General features: G+C 39.1%; 1 protein-coding gene across 1 annotated transcript in view; it reads left to right on the forward strand.

Moving 5' to 3' along the window:
• TRPM3 (transient receptor potential cation channel subfamily M member 3) overlaps positions 1-26,090 on the forward strand; it is a 263,509-nt gene that overhangs the window by 127,483 nt on the left and 109,936 nt on the right. The window contains exons 8-10 of the mRNA XM_037155024.2: positions 3,264-3,336; positions 23,888-23,988; positions 25,714-25,848. Of these exons, the coding sequence (XP_037010919.2) occupies positions 3,264-3,336; positions 23,888-23,988; positions 25,714-25,848 (309 nt within the window). The remainder of the gene's footprint in view (positions 1-3,263; positions 3,337-23,887; positions 23,989-25,713; positions 25,849-26,090) is intronic.

Below are 26,090 nucleotides of genomic sequence, written 5' to 3' on the forward strand. Positions count from 1 at the left end.
GAAAAGAATGGTTAAGGCAGCAAATTAGAAGAAATGAATGGATAATAATAAAACAGAGAATAATATTTAAATTGTAAATATAATACTGAGCAATAAAATGAAAACCTGATTCTTTGAAATTACCATGATTTGATCAAGTGAAAAATAAAGTGAAATGGCCCTGGCCTGTGTGCCTGTATGGTTCAGTTGGTTGAAGCGTTATCCCATAACCAAAAGGCTGCGGGTTCAATTCCCACTTAAGGCACATGCCTAGGGTGTGAGTTTCATCCCCCGTCTGGGTGCATACCTTCCCAGTCTAGGCTCAGACAGAAGATAACTGACCAGTGTTTCTCTCTCATGTTAATGTTTCGCCCTCTCCCTTCCTTTCTCTCTAAAAGCAATGAAAAATGTATTCAGGTGATGATAAAATTTTTTTAAAGATAAAGAGGAATAAACAATTGCCATATAATTCTAGATGTAGAGGAGATTATTTAAATAATAAGAATTTTCAGTATAACTGTATATCAATAAATTTGAAAATCTACATAAAATGTCTGCGTATCTAGGAAAATATATGAAATTGAATCAAGAAGAGGCAGAAAATCTAAATTGGTCAGTAACTTGAAGAATTTATAAGAATAATCACCTGTCTACCCCCTAAAAATGCTTCAGGGATACATAGTTTATAGCCATCCTACTAAACCTGCCAGAAGCCAAATTCTTTGTTATGTAAACTGTTCCACAACATAACTGAATGAAGCTTCCAAATTCATAATGAAAATTAGTGCAACTCTGGTACCAAAACAAGCAAGTTTGTGACATGTGCCAAACTCACAAACATAGCTACAAAGATCCCAAATAAAATATCAGCAAATAAATCCAGAGCTATTAAAGAATAACAAATCAAAACCAAGGAATTTTGTATCGACCTATCATACTTTAAAACTACTATTTTCATTCCTATTCCCACCTGATTTTCTGCATCTCTGCCAACACAGGAGTGGTAGGAGAAAACTCTGGTTTCTCATTTGATTTTTTTATTTGAAATTTAAATCTTTACATGTAATAAATCTTTACATTAAATCTTTACAGTAATGATGTAATATCTCAAGTCAGTTCAAAGCAAAATTATGAAATAAATTTTATCTTTGGATCCTCCAGTGGGTGCCCATCAGTAAATGAATGGATCAAAAAATGATGGTACATATACACAATGGAATTCTATGCAGCAGAAAGAAAGAAGGAGCTCCTACCCTTTGCAACAGCTTGGATGGAACTGGAAAGCACTATTTCTGGTGCTTTTTTTCCCTCTTTCTAGAGTCCTTGGGTTCTTCCTCTGAGCAAACAGGGATGGGTGTGGGGCCGTGGGACAGCCATTTCCTCCCATTAACTATCTGGAAGAACTGCAAAGTCCTGGCATACAATTCCACTTCAGGCTCTTTGACAGACAACAGCAAGTATACCCAGGTCTCTATTTTCCCACCCTAAAATCGTTTAGAAAGCCTGCACTATATACACCTTCTTATCCTCATCCTCAAATCTATCTCCAGGAAAGCCTGATAATCTCATTTTGTAGGGTAAATTTGATTTATGTATTTGCTGCCTCAGGAGAATTTGCATCTGAAATGTAGCCTGTAATTAGGCAATGAATACTTACCCACCAGCAGAACAATTAGGTCCTATGTTTGACGAATTCCGTTTGAGGCCTAATTTCTGAATTCTTCTAAAACCGCAAGCCCAGATCTTATCCTGACGCTTCAGCCTGCTATACAATAATGTCTTTCAGACTACAGCCAGCCCTGGTTTAAAGAGTTAAAGAGACAAAATCCCACTTCTGCCCCCTGGTTCTTAATCCAGTGAACCCAAATTTTCTTCCCATGAGTACAGAGCAGATAAAAGCTGCCTCTCATCTCCCAAGTGGATTCTGTGGGGGCATCAGGAGGTATTTTGGGCAACATCCCAATGGTACTTTGGCCAAACTATGGTCGTGCAGAAGCAGATTTCTGTGGAAATCTAATGTAGTGGGGGCACAACTCCACTTGACCATCCTTACCGGGGCCACAACTATGAGCCATGAGCCAAGCACAGTACACCGATGAATTTCATCTGGTTCTTACATTTTTTACATTTTTCAGTTCATATGCCTGTGAAGCATTTTCTCTTGCAGTCTCTGCCTTATGTTCATCCCAGGACATAAACTGATACAAAAGAATTAGGCATCTCACAAGAGCACATATGTTCTTGTTCCTTCTCCTCACTTCTTTCCAATGTTTAAGGCACAAGACAAAAGGTGAGGTCTGTCGGGTTCCAGTCAAAACTGTCCTTCTGACTAGTTGTCACCCATAAGCACTGGATTTCTGTCTCTGAGAATTGGACCAGAAAACTTCTAAGGCAACTGATGGTTTAACAGTCTGTGGTTTTATGTCCGTGCTCTCCATCCGTAGTAGCAAGGCTTAAAATTATACGTTAGCAAATTCTTTAATGTTTGCTTTCTATGTAGTCGGAAATAGGCAAGTACTATTATATTTCCATTTATAGACAGGGAAACTCAACGCCTAAGGCAGTTGAATACAATAGCAATTCAATGTAGAAATTTTAAAAATTTTTTTGGCTTCTTTAAGTAGCTTCCCTCTGACTTAGAAAAAATCTTTATTGTTCTTAAGCACTATTTTGGGACTTTGTATTAATTTAATATGTATTAATTATTCACCAGAGAATATTTTTCTCCCCTGGATGTACTGATAAATTATTCTCAAGAGGTTTCAAGGTTATCAAGACTGGAGGATCTGGAAGCATCACAATGTTGAAAACCTTGAGTAACTATTGCCAAGGAGTAGGGATGGCTAAATTGCACACACACGTATACATGAGAGCCATTTACTGAAGGGGTGACTACCAACTAGCTATTTTTAAACACTTAGTTTCTCATCTCATAGTTTGTATTATGGTTTACACATATCTGTAAATCCAGCAAGTTTTAATTTAAAAACTTAATTAAAACTTAAATGTTAGAAGAGGACGTTTTCCTTGGTTTCTGGTTTCTCCTCATTGAAACCACAATCAGTGCAATTATCCAAGATGGTTTCTGTCAGGAGGCTACTGAGGCATCTCCCCCTTAATGAACTGCAGGGCCATCTAATTGAATTCTTCCTATGTGTGCTTTTCCTGTGCTTAAGAATCTACCTTACAGATATTAAAATAGTCTGTGTTCAGATATGGTCTCATTGTTCTAATTTCTCTTGGGTGAGAAAGTGCCTTGCTAATGGTTGTGTCTCAAATTGCAGATTACGGTATTTCGGATGGGATCAGAAGGACACCAGGACATAGATTTAGCTATCCTGACAGCTTTGCTCAAAGGTAAGAGAGTCTGTGTATCCAGAAAGTGCAAAAGTAACTTAAGTGGATTAACACAGCAACCTTGTGTCTCCTGATAGTGGGTATAATTCTAAATGATACCATTACACGGCCAATTGTGGATAACACAAGGACCTCTCCTGTGAGACACGCTCCAGCTATTCAATTCTTCTATAATGGAGCTGTTACAGAATGACTCAATTTCATAAAATTTAAATACACTACAATTTAGTCATGTCCACTGAATCATAAAAATATACAAAGTAAGAGACCAATGTAATATGTAAGACACTAAGTTCCTGAGGTTATTTAATAATTATTGCCCTATCTACTTTCAAAAATCACTTAATACAGCATAGATAATAGATAGCTAGACATAGAGATATTATAATATATTAAAATAGAAAATCAAAACCATTTAGAGCAATAGAGAAAGAAACCAAAAAAGTAGGCTACTGTACTTGTTATAATTGAGCATTAAATTTAACTCTAAGTTTCTTCAAAGTCGAGGTAAAAATAGAAATGCCCGGAGTGAATGGTTTTCCTTTATAAGGAGGCTGTTGGTGTTTGTCCTGTTTTTAGTCCCAGTATTATAAAGAGGTCTCACTGCATGTCCTCATCCTTGCAGCCATGTGCAGGAGAAGATTATTTTTCTCCAACCCCTACAGATCAAATCCTGCCCTTAACGTTCCTTAATAGGTAATTTACATTTGGCTAATGATGTTCGGTATGAAAATAAACAAGAAGAAGTTGCCTCTGTTTAGGACTGAAATGAAAACCGGAGCTATACAATGAAGCAAAACCACAGACCTTTTGAATGCGGTTCCTGGTTGGCGAGGTCTCCCTCCTTCCTCCTGAGCCCCATGTTCCACCTGCTGCGGCACTTGTCACACTGCTGGGCACACCCTGTTTGTAAGCCTCCTTAGACGACAGGCGCTGGGAGGGCAGAGAAGGCGTCTTGTCCATTACTGCTCTCTCACCACCTCACATGATTCATACCACACAGCAAGTGTTCGACCAATTTTGGTGAATAAATGAAGGAATGAATGGATGACTTAGTGATTCAGTGATAGATTCCAAAATCAAAACTCAGAATAGCAATCACTGTATTCTAGGTTTCCATCTACCTACTCTCCTTCCACTATTAATATTTTCTTGACAGTCACTATCATGTGGCAGTCACTATGCTAACTGCGAAGCTTTTTACAAATACTGTAAACATTAATTGTTGCAACAACTCTATCGTGTAGAAGCTGTTTTTAATTCCCATTTACAGATGGGGCCAATGAGATACAAGACATTAAGTAACTTGCTCAAAGTTGCCATTACTAATTAGTAAGCCTGGACTTCCAAGTATGCCTAACTCTTCAGTATACCACGTGACCCCTTTGACCATGGAAGTTGACCTTCTTCGTCTACTCCCCAAATCAGACATGCACAATTTTTCAAGATTCCGATCACATTTCAGGAAGCTCACAGCCCTAGGAACTGTGTCATCTGTACCAGGTTGAGAATCTCTGCTCTTAAGTGTTTGGTTCCAACGGACTCAATTCCAAATACATACATGTAGAAGAATTGAATTGTGTGGCCTGAACCACAAAGCATACCCTGGGTCCCCTTCTCCATTTATCAGACAAAATTAAAAGTTTGAGGCAAGTCACTCTGATAATCACTATTCTTACATAAAAATAAAAAAACAGAGACTTCCGCCAAGATGGAGGTTTAAGGTGGATGTGCCTGCCTCCTCACACAACCAAGTTTAGGGACAACTAAATATTAGCATCAGAAAACACAACCAGAACACGGAAAACTGAACTTTTCGGAAGTCCGCTAACAACAAATTCTTCGGCCCGACCGGTAAGGGGCGAAACCGGCGTCGGGTGAGGAGTTACAAAGGAGTCGACCCGGGCGCGGAATCCAGACGCGCGAATCCAGTCGCACGGGTTCCAAACCCAGGATTGGACCTAGTGAGCTACCGAGCGGCCCAGTGGGTGAGCGACTACGGAGGAGTCAGTGGGGAGGCGGTGGCAGCGAGTTGACTGAGGTTGCATGGTTGCACGCGGGTGAGGGAGTGAGCGCTTGGACCGGCGCCGGCGGCGGCGGCGGGCGCCGCCATTTCCCCGCTCTGACCACGCCCCCACATACAGCGTCACAACCCAGCGACCTGGGAATCCAAGGCGCCGCTCCTCCCACTTAAAGGGCCAGAACAGACCAAAAATGTCGCAGGAAGACCTCAAAGCCCCAGAGATAAATCTAAGTGATGAAGAAATAGCAAATCTCTCAGACGCACAGTTTAAAACACTGGTCATCAGCTTCCTCACAGATCTGGTGGACTATAGCCACAAATTAGAGAAACATATGAAGGCTAAATTAAGGGAAATGAATGGAATTCCACAGGAAAACCATAGAGATGAAAAAAAAACTGGGACTCAAATCAATGGAGTGGACCAGAACGAAGAAGAAAAAAATCATCAGACAGAAAGGAATGAAGAAATAAGAATTCAGAAAAATGAGGAGAAGCTTAGGAACCTCCAGGACATCTATAAACGCTCCAATATCCGAATTATAGGGGTACCAGAAGGGGGAAAGACACAACCACCAGTGGAAAAACTATTTGAACAAATAATAAAAGAAAATTTCCCCAATCTGGCAAAGGAAATAGACTTCCAAGAAATCCAAGAAGCTCAGAGAGTACCAAAAAAGTTGGACTCAAGAAGAAACACACCAAGGCATATCATAATTACATTAGCCAAAATTAAAATGAAGGAAAGAATCCTGGAAGCAGCAAGAGGTAAGGGGACAATCACCTACAAAGGAATCCCCATCAGGCTGTCAGCAGATTTCTCAAAAGAGACCTTACAGGCAAGAAGGGGCTGGAAAGAAATACTCCAAGTCATGAAATCTAAAGACCTACAACCAAGATTGCTCTACCCAGCAAAACTTTCATTTAGAACGGAAGGACAGATAAGGTGCTTCTCAGATAAGATCAAATTCAAGGAGTTCATCATCACCAAGCCCTTATTATATGAAATGTTAAAGGGACTTATCTAAGAAAAAGAAGTTAAAGAAACATGAACAGTGAAAGGACAACAAACTCACAGTTATTAACAACCACACCTAAAACGAAAGCAAACTAAAAGGACAGCTAGATCAGGAGTGGAAACATAGAAATGAAGATCTCAAGGAGGGTTAGCAACAGGGGAGTGGGAGGAGGAGACGGGGGGAGAAGGTACAGAAAACAAGTAGCATAGACAGTAGATAGAAAATAGATGGGGGGGGGCAAGAATAGTATGGGAAATATAGAACCTAAAGGACTTGAGACACATGGACATAAACTAAAGGGGGGTAATGGTGGGGTTGGGGGGGCAGGGTGGAGGGGAATGAAGGGGGGAATAGAACAACTGTAACAGCATAATTAATTCAAAAAATAAATAAATAAATTTATTTTAAAAAATAAAAATAGCTAAAAAAAATAATAAAAAATAAAATAAATAAAAAAACATAATAAAGCTGGTAACTAACACTTGTTGAGGACTTATTAAGTGCCCAACACTGTGTTAGGTGCATTCTATGTATAAATTCACTTAATCCATACAACAGGGTGATCACCAGTTTATGACAAGGCCCAATTTATCAACAAGGAAATTGGACAATTTAGTAACATGCCCACGCCAGACGGCCTGACCCCACAGGCCTCACTTACATATTCCACCACAGCAGGCCCACTGGTGATAAGTGGAACACCATACTTACCACCTTGAATCAAGCTCGCAGCAAATGGAATAGTGACTCACTTATTAGTTAAAACATATTAACCATCATATTATCTTCTATTGAAAACATTTGCTTCCTCTTTCACTAATTTGTGACCTGCAATTGTGCTTCCCCTTTGATCAGTCTTAGAATTTTTTTGAAATGTAAATAGTTGTTTTCTGATTGTTCATAACAGATCATATGAAATATACTTTACATTATAACCAATCATTTATACATATGTGTTTAGAAAACTGAAATTAAGGTACACAAAATAATGTTTCCATTGACTATAGGCATTGAAAGTGGATATTTTCTATTTTCTTTAACACCGATTATATCCCACTAAATTGATTTCATGACCTATTAATAGATCACAATTTGAAGTTTATAAAACATTGCTATGGGAGATTAAAGGAAATTATGATTGCTCTAAGAAATAACATTTTAATCATTATAATCAACCTTATTTATGCAACAGTTGATGCTAATTGGAATTTATGCCATTAAAAAAATTATGATGTATGAACTCTAGTTTGTGAAGGCTTTTAAAATGCTCTCTGATTTTGACTCAATTGATTGTGAAGTATTCCAAGCATATACTTTTGTGGACTCTACCTTACAGGCCAAGAGCATACTTATATCTGTTTCAGATTCTTTAATTTGTTAAATTATTCTTCCTACATATTTTTAACTATGCCTGAGCATGTAATATTGTTTATGCTTATTTTTTCTACTATCATACCTAGTTTTCAATGATCTAATGCATGAGAAATCTTTGTACAGTACAGCATTTATTCTCTCCATCATCTGAGAAAATCAAAAGTTAGATAAGGCGGGGAGGAGAGAGCTGTGAAACTAACCCCTAGCTGGTCTATATTCTCAGAGACTCTGGGGAATGGAAGGCAGATAATAGGGAACCAGGTGGTTGTGGGGAAAATACACTTTTACTGTCTCCTGTTTCTGATCACATGGGGTTTTCTTTTCCTCTGGATCTGTTAGTAGTAAAGGATACTATTTATATGATACAGACTTACTGGGTACCTATTCAAAAATTAAGAGAGGTAGACCATGAATGCTGTTACAAAGAGCTAAGAGGTCCTTAGTGTCTTCAAATGCTGACCTGAGTAGCTTTGGAGAACAGGTGATATCACATTTGTCATTCACATTAAGGTAACCACTCTCCAAGAGTGGTGGTCTGAGGCTGGAGATACACCCTTCTCCACCTCTTCCATTCTCCCCCCACCACCACCGCACATCTGGGGGACCCAAGGAACTGGTGCAGAGAAAACACAGGACATTGAATGTTCAGATATACAACAAATTCGGGGGATAAGGGAGGCCCAAATATTGCATGGGACATACTTATACTAAAAATGTTGTTCATTATTTTTCTGAAATTCAAACTTGACTGGGAGTCCTATATTCCTCTTTGCTAATCCAGGCTACTAACCTGCTCAGCAGAGGTCTGACACCTTGAAAGGTTCTATAGGAAAAGTACTCAGGAATCTAGGGAGGTCACCTAGTTCCTCTGCCTGCCTCCATCCCTCAGCCAGGCCCTGCCTAAGTCATGGCAACCAGAGAAAGTTCCCACTGGAAAAGACCCCAGACTTACCTTAAACTATCCGATGCTTACCAACATGCTCTCCCGGGCACCTCATGCTGTCTCTCTGTCTCACACAGCAGCATAAACCTCTAGCTCCAGGCTCAATAACGCCAGATAACAGCTGCTCATAGCAGAAGAAGTTATCATAAGTGGTGCTTGGTGCTTTCTATGGATCAAATTACTCCCAATTTTCTGTTCATTTATTCTTATACCCCTTGGAAGTCAAATCATGTGGGTGTACACTCTCACACCAATATACATGTGCTAAAATGTTATAGATGATGATCACTGTTCTCCCTAAATGAGAAACTTTTTCCTTTGGGCTTAATCTTCATTGATAAATAAGTTGCCTGCAGCATGGGGAGAGGGTAAACTTGACTGCTTACTTTTTTTCTGAAAAGCAACTTAAAAGAGCTAAAAGAGAGTGCAAATGATATATTCCTACACAAAACTATCCAGGTCATCAAAAACAAGAAAAGTCTGAGAAATAGTCACAGCCTAAGGAGAGATGGTGACTAAATGTAATGTGGCCTCTTGGATGGGATCCTTGAACAGAATAAGAAAAGTATTAAGTTAAAAATTAAGAAAACCTGATAGAAAAGGAGTATGCACCTTCTGTAATTAACCGTAAAAGCCAAGTACATATATAGTCAAAGTACCATAACATGTACAGGCAATATTTAGCATAAAGTATCTATATAAATCACATAAACATGTATAATAGCTGATTACCATTGATTTAAAAAATAATTAGAAATACCATTAGAAAATCTAAGCAAGATACATGAATGCAGAGCTAACAGAAAATAATTTGTAGGAAATTCAATTTCCCCAAGGAGTTAAGTCATTTCAGAGAAAATGACCTAGTTTCTACTATTTTATTTCACACATTTTAGTTCTTTGGACATAATTAATGCTAATCCATAATTAACAAACTAATTAATTACTTTTAGATTCTTAAGTAGAGGAAGACAACTTCTTTTTAAGATATGCATTTGTAAGTCTGTTCAGCTCTTAAAGAAAAAAGTTTGAAATAAAATTTATATGCCAACCTGAAACTAATACAAATAATATTGAATATAAACTGTAATTAAAAATAAAGTGTTGAATGCCAAAAAATAGTCAATATGTTCTAACTTTAGAAAATTTTCAAGAATTCCATTGATTAGATCATATTATACAAAACAATGAAAACCACTATGCTCTAAACCATTTTTCTTAAAATTATATCTTTAAAAAATAAACTTGAAATAAAAGTAAATAAAATCTTTTTAAAAAAAACAATATATTTTAATAATTTTAACCTACATTTGAATGCATGCCCCTCTAACTCTGTTAACTAAAAAATGTAATTATTGTCACAAACTAGTACTGATATCAGTATGCAATTAATCTTGCTAAATAGCTCATCTTATTTTTAAATGACCTAATTAATCCATAGCAAAACTAAATTTTGGAGCATATTCTAAATTAGTTGATGTCCAATAATTCTATGTACCAGATAGACCTCAAAGGCTACTAGCATCCTAGAATGTTTACTGAGACGCTAACTCGCTTCAACTCTGACAAATGATGAATAGGTTTTTATAGGAATTAATTATGACCCTACTTTGGTAATAAAAAAGTACTTCTAATTAGGTGTTGTATTTCACATCCTTCTTTCCTGTGTGTAGGTAGCTTAATACAACACATACATGATTGCTTTCTTTTTAATATCTTTTTTAACCTGGAACTGTTTGGATAGTTTTATTAAGGCCCAGAAAGGAGACATGCATGTTAATACCTTCACTGCTAATGAGACACAAAGTTAGCATAGTAATTAAATATTATACAAGTGGAATTAGATGAAATTTCGTCCAAAGGAGATCTACAAAATCAAAAATATGTGGCATATTCACTTTATTTTAGATCAAAAGGGGGAAATGGTAAACTGTGGGAGAACAGTGAAAATTTCAGTTGGAGATGAAACTCACCTGGTAATTTTTGCCATGTAGATTCTTTACCAAAGTATTTATTAAGCCCTTCCCTACATGAGGCCACTTTTAGTTCTCCATGTGTCCTCTGACTTTTAAATCAGGCTCTTCCCAATGCACTTGGTTCCTGATGGTTCAGTTTATTCCTTTAGTCAAATATTTAACTTCAATGTCACAGAGTAGATTGGCCTTCAGCAGTTATGCAGGTCTGGAAAAATCTCATTAATAAGTGATGGTCTGGCTGGCGATGATCATGATGATGCCATCAAACCAGATATGAGGACAGGTCACCAGCATCATCTGTTTTACTCACAACCAGACACATACGAGGTCTATCCCAAAAAAGTCCAGCCATTGTTAGTGTAACAAGAATGATTTGCACAACATCGATGTAACCTAACAGCGAAGGAGAATGGACTGGAATGCACATGCATTGCACTAACAGTTTCACTGTACTAGTCAGTGGGGGCAGTACATGCTGGTGAGGGAGCTTGTGTACTGGGTGGCATCACATTCACAATCACTGAGCAAGTAGAGAAACAAATCTGCATCCAATTTTCTTATTGTTGTTCACCTACGGTTGTCTCCATTTTCCTCCCATCACTCTACCCTGCCCCAGCCACCCCACCTCCCACATTTAATCCTGCATCAAATTTTGCATTAAGCTTGAGCATTCCTTCACAGAAACTACTCGGCTGATTCAAAAGGCCACAGCCATGGGCACCTGGTGATTGGCAGCTTTATCACAACAATAAATTATCAAAAGCCTTCAGGATCTGACTAGATATGTCTTTAAATCCTAGTGCTTTACTGGCTATGGCATTAACCAGGCAGGTTAGTTAACCTCTGTAAGCCTCAGGCCCCTTCCCTGGGCAAGGGGAAATCATATCTCTCTCATGTGATTGATGTAAGGGACACATGAGACAGTTAAAGTAAAAGATCTTTGAGGGAAAGCAATGTGCCTTCTCTGTGATACTTAACATGTAGTACTTTTATACGCATTCCTTTCTAAAATAGGCCTTAAAAATTCTTAATGATCTGGCATGTCTCCCATGTCCAAAACCCATCAGAATCATATAATGTTAAATTTGAAAGGACCCATAAATTTAAGAACAACTAAAAAAATAAATAAATTTCAAGGATATATGAAAGGATCCAAAACAGACCAGACCACAAAAGGAAGTTTAATCTTGACAATGGTTAGGAACATACTAAGATGCCTTAAAATGAAATTAATTTTCTGGCAAGTTTATTTTCTTGCAAATCCAAGTAGATCTCAAAGTAATAAACGGGAACAACGTAGACAGCAATTTTAGACATTTCTGTTTCTAGTGACAAAATGCAATAAAAAACTTAAATCTCTTCATCTCTTCATCTGTAGCATGTGTTACAATTCACGAAGCATTTTTACATAAATTTTAATTATTTTCTAATCTTTACATCTCCATGCAATGGTTACCAGCTAATATATTTCTAAATTAGGCATGAAAGTGGGAAGTATTGATAATTAAGCCAGAACAACAAGAATAAACCAAGAACATCCAGGCAAGCTCAGAACTGTTAATACCCTGGTTACCAGGGTACTAGTAGCCTGGTACTACCTTCCAATTAGAAAGTTTCCAGAGGAAAAGGATTATGTTTTCTTTGCCTTTATATCCCAACACCCAGAAGATTTTCTGACATGGAATTTTCATGAATATTCATTGATTGAAGGAAATGGAGTCCTGGCCTAATCAACCACTAGCCAAAGTCACACAAACAACCCAGATGTAAGCGGGGTTGTTTACCCCTGAAATTTTATTAATGTGGACTCTCAGTAATCTACAAAATGCAGATCCTACATTACACCCAGGAGTTCCACAAATTCCTAAAATTCTTAAATTCCCCTGTCATCCCTGCCTCCTGATTCATATATGTTATTTCTGCTCCTTACTATAGAAGTCCAAATGTAAAACTTGACCTTCCAGTTTCAAAGCAAAAATAAAATTCACATAACATAAAGAATTTAATGGCCATAGTAGATTTTTCTAAGAAACATAGGTAGGGCTGGAAAAGAGTTTATTTCTGAATAATGTAACCACTTCTAACTAAACAGAAGGCATCTCTGATGTTGATATACTTTGGCCATTTCATACCAAATCCTTTCTGGAGGCCCTTCACCATGACTCCCCCAGTGTCACACTGTTCCCACAGGCTTCCCTTCCCCCATCTTCTCCCATGCTTCTCCTTTAAGAGTAAAATGAAGTCTTCTCCTTTCAAACACAGAGGTTCATCTCTGGTCTCTGATATTTTGGCCCCAGCCTTGAAGGGCTCATCTGCAAGGTATCTGCAAAATACCTCTGCAAAATACCTTGCAGACTAAGACAGTCCTCTCTCTAAGCAGAATTCTGGTGCAAACTCATAGAAGAGAGTAATTTCTTCAGCTCCTTTCACATAGATAGTAAGTATGAGAGTGGGACTTGAGATTCAAGTTTGTCCTCAGAGAATGAGAATGTAATGTTCTTTGCTCCAAGGGCATAATCACCAGCAGGAGAGGTGCAACATGTGCATCCAAGTGTTTGCAAGGACCATGAACAACAGGGCCTTAGGCCATTCCTACATGGTTCCAAAGTCACGAACAGGTCCCTAAGATTGACTCACTGTAGAATTTTTAAGCCGGTAGAGCTATGAAGATCTAGGCCGCTGCAAAGCCTCTGCTGGTGTTTGGACAAAGGGAAACTGGAACCCAGGTCTGCAGAAGCCCAGGAACAGTATTCCTTCTCTGCACCGTGTAGTTAGTGCTGCATGACAGATGTGGTCATTTCAGGCTCCTTGTTACACAGAAGCTAAACACCCATTCACTCTGCAGCTCACTCATGCCTCAGGATTGGCACAATGCCAATGTGCTCAATTATCTGCACTTTAGGCTAATTGCAAACTTAAAGCTTATGAGCAACTCTCAGCTGGTGACTGTCCAATAGAGCTACAGAATCATACATTTTTTTCCTTGACTACCTGAGAGCAATGAATCAACTTCATTCATTAAATTAATCATTATACCTTCTAAATTATATAATCATCCAGATTGACAGCAACATGGTTTGTGAAATGAATACTTTACATTCATAATACAAGTAATAATGATAAACAATATAAAACTAACATATAACAGAAACAACTAATATAGCACCTAGAATAGTACAAGTATTAATGTATTTAATCCTCATGATACCAAAACGGGGCAGATACTATCAGTATCACTCATTTTATAATCTGGAAAATAAGGCACAGAGAAGCTAAGTATCATGGTCAGAGTCACACAGGTAGAAACTGATGGTGTCTGAACATGAGCCCAGGTTATCTCAGTCCAGAACCCTTGCTCTGCATCCTGGACATCTATGGCCAGGGCCGGATATTAAAGACTGCCCTTATTTTTACATGTTTTGGACAATTAATGATGACTAATCTTTCCTTGGTACAAGGAAAAATATAGACAGACTCCCAGGTATATATAGTTCACCGAACAAATAAATTTACCTATTCTACTGTGAATCTCTTTAAAATAAGAATGAAAGTTTATTTATTTAAAATCATGAGAGAAGAAACAATATTTTGTGATCTTGCAAGCTGGAAGACTAAATATACTAGCCTTCCTTGCAGAGACGTTAGAACCATGTGACTAGAAGAGAAAAAAACTGAATACTAAGCTGGTATCAAACTGACTTGCACTTTAAAATGCTCAAAAGACACTGAAATTTGGGTACCCAGGACTTCAAAAAAAGGAGCAAAGGGAGAAAACATAAAACAATTTGGTGAGTCTTTTTTAACTAGCTAGAATGTCATATCTTTATCCGAAATCCCCAAAACCCTCTCCAACCAAAAAGTAAAGATTTGAAGGCTGGGATATAGTACTGAAAAAGGGGGTGGGGTGGGCCTTAATAAATTAATACATATGGGATGCTGAGACTCTAGCCCTTTTCCCCTACTTGGTTTCTAGCATGCTGATGGCTTGAGCCTTTATCCTCCAGGCCAGAGATTGGAAGAAACTTTTCTGTGAAGTGTGACGTTTCCATGAGAAAAGACCTAAAGATACTACCATGACAGATTCCACATCTAAGGATCCCAACCAGTGTATATTACAGTGAAGTTTACACTTCATAATCTCTACTCATGCACTTAGGGCTTTCAATCAGCACTAGAGTTTCCCACTCTTAAATATGAGCAGATAAGGGCAACCAGACATTTCGGAAAGCCCTCTAACATAGAGGATAGATAAGCAGAACCTTTGTAAGAAGAAGAAAATTTACCAAAATTATTATTAATATCCTCAGAGTATTTTTAAAAATATTTGAATCATTAAAAAATAACAACACTGTATATTTAGTTCAAGAACAACAAAGACTTCTGGCCAAGATAGGCATAGGTAGATATGCTTTGCTTCCTCGCACAACCAAAAGAAAGAAAACCAGAACTGCCAAAAAACTCAATTGTATGGAAGTCTGTCTGACAATCAAGGAGTGAAAGGAGAAACATTCATCCAGAATGTTTGGACCAGATTGGTAGGACAGGCAGAGACAGGCAGCTGGGCAGAGAGGACACACAGCAAGGCAGCAGCTGGCAGTCCCACATTTGTGGATAAACTAGGAAGAACAACCAGGGGATGAGACAGACCATGTGACCCAGGGTTCCAGTGCAGAGAAGCCAAGCTTCAAAACCTCCAGCTGTAAAATTCAGTGAGGGTGTGGCAGTGGGAGATATACCCAGTCTCATAGGAGAACACATTGAAGGGACCCACAGGGTCCTAGAATGTACATAAATCCACCCAGGAATCAGCACCAGAAGGGCCCAATATGCTTGTGAGTAGCAGGGGAAGTGACTGAAAGCAGGGTGAGAGCCAAGAAAGTGGCATTGTTCTCTCTCTGACCCCTCCCCCACATGCAGCATCACAATGCAGCAAAGTAGGTTTCTCTGCCCTGGTGAACACCTCAGGCTCCAATCCTTACAACATAACGGGTACACCAGAACAAAAAAATATGGCCCAAATGAATGAAGAGATCAAAACTCAAAAAAAAGAACTAAGCAGCCCTGACTGGTGTGGCACAGTGGATTGAGCACCAGCCTGTGAACCAAAGGGTCACCCATTAGATTCCCAGTCAGGACACATGCCTGAGTTACAGGCCAGGTCCCAGTAGGAAGCGTGTGAGAAGCAACCACACAATGATGTTTCTCTCCTCTTTCTCTTTCCCCTCCGCTCTCTCTAAAAATAAATACATAAATTCTTTTTTAAAAAAAGAACTAAGCAACAAGGAGATAGCCCACCTATCAGATGCAGATTTCAAAATACTGGTAATCAGGATGCTCAGAGAAATAATTGATTAGGGATGCAAAACAAAGGAAGAAGTGAAGGCTAGACAAAGTGAAATCAGGAAAGATCTACGGGGAACCAACAGTGAAGGGAAGGAAAACAGGACTCAAATCAATAATTTGAAACAGAAGAAAGAAAGAAATATTTAACCAGACAGAATGAAGAACCAAGAATTCAAAAAAATGAGGACAGGATTAGGAACCTCTGGGACAACTTGAAACATCCCAATATCCAAATCATATGGGTGCCAGAAAGAAGAGAAAGAGCAAGAAATTAAAAACTTACTTGAAAAAATAATGAAGGAAAACTTCCCCAATCAGCAAAGGAAATAGACTTCTAGTAAGTCCAGGAAGCTCAGAGTCCCAAAGAAATTGGACCCAAGGAGCAATACACCAAGACACATCATAATTACATTACCCAAGATTAAAGATAAGGAGAGAATCTTAAGAGCAGCAAGAGAAAAGGAGACAGTTACTTACAATGGAGTTCCAAAAAGACTATCAGCTGATTTCTCAAAAGACACCTTGCAGGCAAGAAGGGGCTGGAAAGAAGTATTCCAAGTCATGAAAGGCAAGGACCTACATCCAAGATTGTTCTATCCAGAAAAGCTGTCAGTTAGAATGGAAGGGCAGATAAAGTGCTTCCCAGAAAAAATAAGGTTAAAGGAGTTCATAATCACCAAGCTCTTATTATATGTTAAAGGAATTTATCTAAGAAAAAGAAGATCAAAATATGAACCCTAAGATGACAACAAACTCACGACTATCCATAACTGAACTTAAAAAACAAAAATTAAGCATACAACTAGAACAGGAACAGAATTACAGAAATGGAGATCACATGGAGGGTTATCAGTGGAGAGGGGGGGGGAATGAAGAAAAAGGTACAGGGAATAAGCATAAATGGTAGGTACAAAATAGACAGGGGGAGGTTAAGAATAGTATAGGAAATGCAGAAGCCAAAGAACTTACATGTATGACCCATGGACATGAACTAAGGAGGGGAAATGCTGGTGGGAGGGAGGGTGCAGGGCAGAGGTGAATCAAGGAGAGAAAAAAATGGGACAACTGTAATAGTATAATCAATAAAATACAGTTAAAAAACTAATGAGAGCTCTTAGAAATTAAAAATAACAGTGTCAAATAGAAAATAAATGGAAGAATTTAAAAATTAACTTGAAGAACTTCCCAGAAAGTACAGAAAGAGAAAGAATAAAAGAGTGAACAAAAGATAAGAAATGCCCTGGCTGGTGTGGCTCAGTTGGTTGGAGCATCATCCCATAAACCAAAAGGTCATAGGTTCTGGTCAGGGCACATGCCTAGGGAGTGAGTTTGGTCTCTGGTAAATCCTTACCAGAGGAGGATGTACAAGAGGCAACCAATCAATGTTTCTCTCTCTCTCTCCCTCTCCTCCCCCCCTTCTCCTATCCTTAAAAATCAATTAAAAACAAAAAAGAGTAGGAAATTGTCAATGTAACATTCCCAGAAGTGTCCCTGAACTCTAGAATACATGTTACCAGATTATAAGGACCCATGGAGTGTCCAGTACAATATGTGAAAATAAATCCATATTAAGTCATGTTATCATGATATTGCAGAACATGTGAGTCCAAAAGATATGTATATTCTAATTGCTTCCAGTGAAAAATACAGGTCATATGCTTTGCTGGACAAGGAACCCAAATGTTTTAAATTTCTAACCAACAATGCAGAAAGCTATCATGCAATGCCCTAAAATTTTGAAGAACATTTATTTGCGAACTAGTTCTACATTTAATCTACATGTCACTTATAAAGGTAGAATAAAGACATTATCAGACATCAGTTGTCAATTCCCATGAACCACTTGTTTGGAAACCACTGGAGCATGTACTCCACCAAGACAAAAGCAGAAATGAAATGAAACAGATAACATGAGAGCTAGGAAACAGGAGTTCCCACATAGGCGGAGAGAGGTGTTGGAAATCCCTGTACAATGGGGAAGAGGCTCAAGGTGAGGGTTCTGCACCAGGTGTGGAGGCAAAAGCAGGACCTCCCTAAGGCTTAATTCTGTCATTGGCACAGTGTCACTTCCATTCTAAAGCGAGTCACAAGACCAGCCCAGATTCAGTGTGGGAGGGACTATCCCAAGAGTGTGAATATGGGGGTATCTCCCTTGGAAGTTCTGTTTGGAGACCAGCCACCATGAGGAATCAAAATATTGAGCTACTAGAGACCCATAGCTGCTTACAGGAAAAGAGGATTGGGATGATGAGACTCGTGCTTTTTGTGACAAACCTCTGTGCACACACAACTTTAGTAAAAATGAAGTACAAAATGGTCCCTGGATTATCAAGTCCTCAAAGAAAGAGACAATGAGTAAAAGAAAAAGAAAACAGACATTAGGAAATCATCGGTGCAATAATTTCAGGAAATGTCCCAGAACTCCCAATTATTTTTTTCTATACAATCTAGCTAAAAATCACAATATGGAGAATGCAATTATTTTCACTACCCAGCTACATAAATGGATTCATATTTGTCATGTCACAAGCAAGCAGAATAATCCAACAGAACAGGTTTTTCTTTTACTCCCTCCGTCCTACATTGACAATGTTTCTCAGTTTTGCACATTGTGCGCACTACAAAAACACTCTGACCAGTTTTTCTAACATGTCAGTGGGAAACTTTTGTGAAGCATTGGCTTTTTTACTGCAGAAAAGACACAATACAAAGGACCCATCCATTTAGGTAGGTTGGCAAACACAAGGAAATAGCATGGTGCTTTACAATGTGATTAATCGTAAATCATATATACAATCATATCATTTTATTTGTCCTTTCATTTTGCATATATTATTAGGGCATGAGGAAATAGAGGTTATATATACTACAGAAACCCTTGGCAAATCCATCACATAGACAACCTGACTTGGCAAGGTTTTTGTATTGTTTTAGTCCATAAAAGTCTAGTATCCTAGCTCTAAAAATAAAACTAAGCACTTTAAAGTGAGTGAGACCTTGCACAGAACATTCAAACCCAATAAATAAGAGAAGAGCAAAACAAAGCTTAATCCCCACCTCCTGCCACCCTGAGACGCAGGGGTTTGGAAGTGTAAGGATCCATGAGAGAGTCTGGTGGGGGACTCCAGGCAGGATACAGTGCAAGAGGAGGAACATTCTTTGGTCGCCTCTGAGAGGCCAGGGAAGGTGCAGCAATTCTCCAGGCGGAGGGCAGCAGGTGCCACGCCCAGGAGCGCTGACCTGTTACTCCACAGAGGAGGCGCCCGATGCACTGTCCTGACTGTGTGGTTATGGCTCCTAAGAAAACACCCAGTGCCCCTTGCCTGGGCTACCAAGGCATAAATGCATAATCAATCTTCCTGATTTATGTTCCTAGGAAACAATCACATTCTTGTAACCCAAACAGAGCATTTATATCCAAATTGAGACTCTTTCATCACAACAAATTTACCTCTTCTTGTTTTATATCTTAGCACCTATAAGCTTCAGCTCACCTAGGGAATTGTCTAAAGAAATTTTTTTAAAAAGCCTTGACTAGTGTAGCTCAGTGGATTGAGTGCTGGCCTGTGAACCAAAGGATCACTGGTTCGATTCCCAGTCAGGGCACATTCCTGGGTTGTGGGCCAGGTGCCCAGTTGGGGGCATATGAGGGACAACCACACATGTTTCTGTCCCTCTCTGTCTCCTTCCTTCCCCCTCTCTCTAAAAAATAAATAAATAAAATCTTAAAATTTTTTTAAATAAAAAATAACTTCAATAGAAGGTAGCATTTGATCAACTCCCCAAGCTGTCAGAGAACTACTTCTGATGCCCATTGGCAGTTCTGGCATGTGTATGAGCCCTGAGTGATTTAGGGGCTGTCGGTACTTAATTCTGAGAATTACTGTTGCACTGTACAGGAGGTATCCCTATTATGAAAATTCGGTGACACCTAATCATTCACAGCGACCACAGCAGAAACTGTAATAATAGTCTGGGTGGTAATCATTCACCTTCCAGAATGTTTGCATGGTGGTGGCATTATTAACCTGATAAATTTATTAAATTAGTATTATTAATCTAGTTCATTTATGGTCAGAAATATGTAAAACACTAAAAATACTTGCACAGTGCCTCAATTTAACAAAGCAATTTTTGCATCTATTATTGTATTTAATCTCTAAAGCAACCCCTTAAGGGTGGTATTATTGATCTTATTTTACACATGAAGAAAATAAGTCTTAGAGAGGATAAGTAAATCTTCCAATCCCCCGCAGGTAATAAGTGAGCTCGGTGCCCTTCTCTTCTACCCAGAGAAGTTGTTACAGCCCCTCTTCACACTCACCACACATCTGCTCTCCAGGAAAGGGCGACCTGACGTGGACCAGAGCTGAGCCAGGCAGCTGCCACGTGGCTGGTAACTCATTCAGTTCTCCAAGAGGCCAGTGTGTATCATTCTTAATATCAGGGATACATGACCTCTTAAGAGCTCCAAAGTCTTCAAAGATCTATATATGGCAGAAGTATATACCCTATTACGCCATAGTATACCATAACATAAAAAGTGTAAACAAAATGCTAAAAAGACACCAATGAAAGAGACTCCTGGGTTTAAGAGAAATGTTAATGCACCTCTGCATTTCAGAGTGCAAAAGCCTATTATATCACATAAACAGCCTACAGAAATACAAAATAAGTAATATGCCAATTATTTTTTCAGAGAAATTTAAGCTTAAGAAGATACCTTTTTAAAATCTTACTAATCCTGGAAAACAGGGTCTCCAAAGAAACAGAACGTAAGAATGTCCCAACAGGGTTTATTCTGCCCACACAAGTGCCCGACATTTTATCCAATCAGTAACTTCCTTAAAGCATATTTTCAAACTTTACCTTTTGCATTGCATCATAGTTTAAATGTACTTATAAATTCCTAATTAAAAATAAGAAATTCTGCTCTGGCTAGGTGGCTCAGTCAGTTGGAGCGTCACCCCATACGTACACCAGAAAGTTTTAGGTTCATTCCAGGCAGGGCAAATAGATGAGTTGCAGGTTCATCCCCAGACAGGGCAATGCGTGGTGGGTAACCGATCGATGTCTCTCTCTCTCCCTCTCTCTCTCAGTCTTCCTCCTTCTTTTCCTTCCTCTCTCTCTAAAATCAGTGAACATATCATCAGATGAGGATTGTAAAAATTTAAAGAGTAAGAAATACTTTTGTGAAGGAAATTTCTTTATAAAATAAGTATCACTAAGTCACTGTTTCGTCAGTATTCCTTTTTACAGCATGACTTTAACATGGAGAGTTCCTATTTATGACGATGAGAGAGGTGGCGGTAGATATGGACTGACTGAGTGAATGAGGCTGGCGGGGTGAGTGGATGGGGCCCAACAGAGGACCAATCTTCGCTTTTCCAAAGGAAATAATTGTAGTCACTCTGGAACCTGACGTAGACTATGAGACAGCCTTTGAAGGACTTCATCCAAACAGAGATTCAGTAGTAGAACCTAAAGGAGGACTCAGCAGGAGAAAATAGTAACAACAACAAAGACGTGTGTGTGTGCGTGTGTGTGTGTCTGTATGAGAAATGGATGGCTATTTTTCTCCTCTTTGAGGGTAGAAACTTTGGTCCAACCCTATCTTCCCAGTGCCTACAAGAAAGGTTGGCAGAGAATTGGAGTTTAGTAAAAATCTGCTGAGTGAATGAAACCATCTGGGGATCCAGCTCTTCCCCTAAGGCTCCTCACCACCAGGGGCAGCGCAGTGAGGACATCAAGGTTTCAGCAAGGCGGTGGGAGTTGGGGGCTGGCGAAATGGGTGAAGGTGACCAAAAGACACAAACTGCCAGTTATAAGATAAGCAAGCCCTGAAAATGTAATCTGCAGCACGGTGACTATAGGAAATAATATCGTATTGTATACTGAAGATTGCTAATACAGTAGATCTTAAAAGTTCTCATTACATGAAAAAAATTGTAACTCTGCGTGACTAAACTTATTGTGGTAATAATTTCACAATATACACACATATCAAATCATTATGTTATATATTATATAAAACTATATATTACTGTATATAGTGCACAATATTGTGTATAATTTATAATAATATATAAATATAAACAATTTATGTATTATTGTATAAAACTAATATAATGTTATATGTCAATTATATCTTAATAAAACTGGATAAATATCTCCAAAACCAAATAACTTGCCTGATGAAAAATAAGAATCAAAGGAGCTCATATGTGGATTTTAGGTAACATTTTACCAATTTCGGCCCTAATCATATAGCATTAGAGAATATTTTAGCTTTTTTTTCATTAACGCCTTTGTGGGATGTTTTGCAATAGAGGATAGAAAAGCCTGTTTGCCTCCTCTACTTTGTGTGGGGCATATCGTGATTTCACTTAAATTTTCTATGTTTCTATGAATCAAAAAAATATGCTCTGAATCCAGACTGCCTAGGTTGAATCTCATCTCTGGCACTTCCCAGCTCCTTCACCTTGGACAGATTTTTGTGCCTCAGTTTCCTCATCTGTAAGATGGTGATAATGGCATCTCATAGTTGGTTTGTTTGTTCTAAGAATTTAATACATTAACACTTGCTTATACCAGTAACCCTAATGTAAGTTTGCAGTCTTGTTGTTATCTAAAGAAATAAGAAATATATTTTTATGGAAAAATCCCTGTATAAATTGAATTAATATTCATCATTCCAAATACGAATTAACTTACTACAAGTATGTGGTTTATACTGACCCAACATGCATCTACACTAGAATCAGAAATGCCATTTGAGAATGGCTATTATCGAACAGTCAACAAGTAGCCAAATGTTGGTGAGGGTGTGGAATAAAGGTGCACTGTTGGTGCACTGTAGGTGAGAATGTAAATTGGTGCAGCTAGTATGGAAAGCAGTATGAAGATTCCACAAAAAACTAAAAAGAGATCTACCGTATATCTCAGCAATTCCACATCTGGGTATTTATCACAAAAAAACCCCGCTAATTCAAAGTGAACCCCTATGTTCATTGCAGCATTACTTACAATAGCCAAGACATGGATGCAACCTAAATGTTCACCAATAGATGAGTGGATAAAGAAGACATGGTACATATATACAATAAAATATTATGAAATATTATGGAAAAGAATGAAATTTTGCCATCTGCGACACCCTGGATGGACCTAGAGGGTATTATGCTATGTGAAATAAGTCAGGCAGAGATAAACAAATACCAAATGGTTTCACTTATATGTGGAATCAACAAAACAAATGAACAAACAAAGCAAAACAAAAACAGACTCCTAGAAACAGAAACCAAAATGATGATTACCAGGGGTGAGGGTGGGGGAAGGGGTGAAAAAGATAAAGGGTAATATAGTCAATAATCGTGTGATAAGTTTGCATGGTGACCAATGATTACTAGAATTTGTGGGGTGATCACATTGTAAGGTATAAAAATGCCAAATCACTATATCGTACACCTAAAATTAATATAAAATTATATATCAATATATTAAATTTTTTTTTAAAAAGACTGTCAGACGGCAGTGATTTTTAATGGCTGATTTTGCATCCCTTCACCTCTGGGGGAATTTAACAACATCCGGAGACATTTGTAATTGTCATGACTTTGGAGGGAGGTGCTATTGTCAGTGCTATTGGGTCCAGTCCAAAGATGCTGCTAAATATTCCACAACGACAGGGTAGCCCCCACGATAAAGGGTTATCCTGCCTAACATGCCAACAGTGCCGAGTCCGAGAAAGGCTCCTATACAACTGAGTCTGCTTTGCAAGAGGGGCGTTGATGCCAGAGGGATGGAGTGGGTCTTCTTGGTATAATAACTCCTCGTCGTTTTTTCTATCCCACACTTTTCCCCTTCTTGTCTGCAGGAGCCAACGCCTCTGCCCCAGACCAGCTGAGCTTGGCCTTAGCATGGAACAGAGTCGACATCGCTCGCAGCCAGATCTTTATTTACGGGCAACAGTGGCCGGTAGAGTATAGTCACCCCTGAAAAGCCCACTTGCTTGGGCAAGGGTGTTTGTATGAAATGTTAAAGGGTTTTCTTTCATAAGAAGAAGAGCAGTAAAGTGCCAATAAATACATATCTGTCGATGATTGAATCTAAAAAACAAAACAAACAAGTGGAACAGAAACAGAATCGGATACAGAAAACATTTTGATGGTTGCCAGATGGGAGGTGGGTCAGGGCAATGGGGGAAGGGATTAAGAAGTACAAATAGGTAGTTACAGACCGCCATGGGGTGAAAAAGTACAGTACCCCAAAGAACTTACATGCAGGGTCAATGGACATGAACAACGGTGTGGGGATTGCTGGAGGGAGTGGAGGGGGGCAGCTGGGTAAAGGGGGCAGAGGGGAGAAATTGGGACAACTGTAACTGCATAAACAATAAAATATGATTTTTTAAAAAGCATTTAAAAAAAGAAGCCTCTCAGAGCATGTTGGAAATACTGCCTTTGCTTTGGTGTGGAAATGACTTAGGAAATCACTGCCACCTGGTGGAACGCACGACCAAGCACAACTTGAAACGTTCCGAACATTTTCCTCTCTCTGAGCAGCCTTTGATGGCGATTTCAGCAACAAATGATGCCATTTCTCTTAAATGTCTTTTAAAAATATGTGTAATACAAAGTTGTGTTAACTAAAATGAAGGAAGAATTAGAATAAGCCATTTGTTTCCGGTTGTCTATGAGGTCGCTGCTCCCAAGCGGTGGCGCCCGTGCTGGGATGCTACTGGGTCGCATGTCAGATGCAGCAGCAGCGGCTTCCCGTGCGGGCGCCATCTGGTCCGGGTGCTGAGCACAAGTCTTCCCTGTCCCCAACACCTGCGCAGAGGGAACTGAAGCTTTATATAACTGTTCTTGGCTTGTTTCCCTCAATTAACTACCAAAAATAAAAACAGAAAGTTGGCCATTGGATGACGTAGGCAGATATCTCCAGGAGGTGACCAGCAGCCTGAAACTGGATTTCCATGCCTGGAAGCCCTGTCTGGGTCGCTTTCGGCCCTTCCTTTCCCCAGGGAGCTTCTGCTCATTTAGTGTCACTAGTGCCTTGCTAGTGTAGAAAGATTTTTCAAGAAGTCCGGACCCTGGGAAATTTTCTATAAAAGGAATTAAATAAAACCCTAGTAAACGGGCCAAAGGACCTAAATAGTTGCAGTGTCTTCAGATGGGAATGGGGGAGAGAAAGGCATGGTGGTACCACTTAACCAAAAAAAAAAAAAAGGAAGAACAGCCTCCTTTTTGTTGTTTACTAGGGTCCCTCTTCTCAAGCCAGCCAGGGTCTAATTCAGAGCCTGAGGAAGATGAAAACAAAGACAGCAAAGTACCCACTTTAGCACTTCGCTGGTGTTGCAGAAGTTTGGTCAGTGAGCTGGGAAAGAAAAAGCCTTCTGAATCTTAGTACCTTCTCAGAGAGAGAGAGAGAGGGAGAGAGAGAGAGAGATTGAGATGCAAGGAGGGAACAACTTTAGTGAATAGAAATCCTTGAATTCTGTCTGCAAAAATAGGCCCCCAAACCCAGGAGAGATTGTAGCTGCCCCAAAAGTAGAGTCAGAACTGTCTTGCTAGCATGTTCTTGGATGTGCTGAAGGTTTATCAGATGTCAAAGGCGTCCATTTTTAAACTGTTCAGATGAACGCCAAAGCGCTGCATCTCCAGAGCCTGGGGCAGACTAACTCAATGACTTGATTTGCAGGTGGGGTCCCTGGAACAAGCCATGTTGGATGCCCTAGTTCTGGATAGAGTGGATTTTGTGAAATTACTCATAGAGAATGGAGTAAGCATGCACCGTTTTCTCACCATCTCCAGACTAGAAGAATTGTACAATACGGTAGGACCAAGCTAAGGCACTTTTTATTTCCTCTATATTTTTTTGTTTTATCTTCTCCTCTTCCCCTACATGCCTGTGAATATCTCCTTCCTGCCCTCCAATGCATGGCTCATTGTTCACACATGTTCCCTTCCACCTGTGTAAACAAGAAAGAGCACGTCACCAAGTTGCCACTTGTTTTAACTGCTCAGTTGTCAGCATCTAAGGCAGAAAGTTACGTGATCACCAAAGGTAACATTCTC

This window comes from Artibeus jamaicensis, unplaced genomic scaffold (genome assembly GCF_021234435.1).
Source record: "Artibeus jamaicensis isolate MK-2021 breed Jamaican fruit bat unplaced genomic scaffold, CSHL_Jam_final scaffold_1964, whole genome shotgun sequence".
Lineage (NCBI taxonomy): Eukaryota > Metazoa > Chordata > Mammalia > Chiroptera > Phyllostomidae > Artibeus > Artibeus jamaicensis.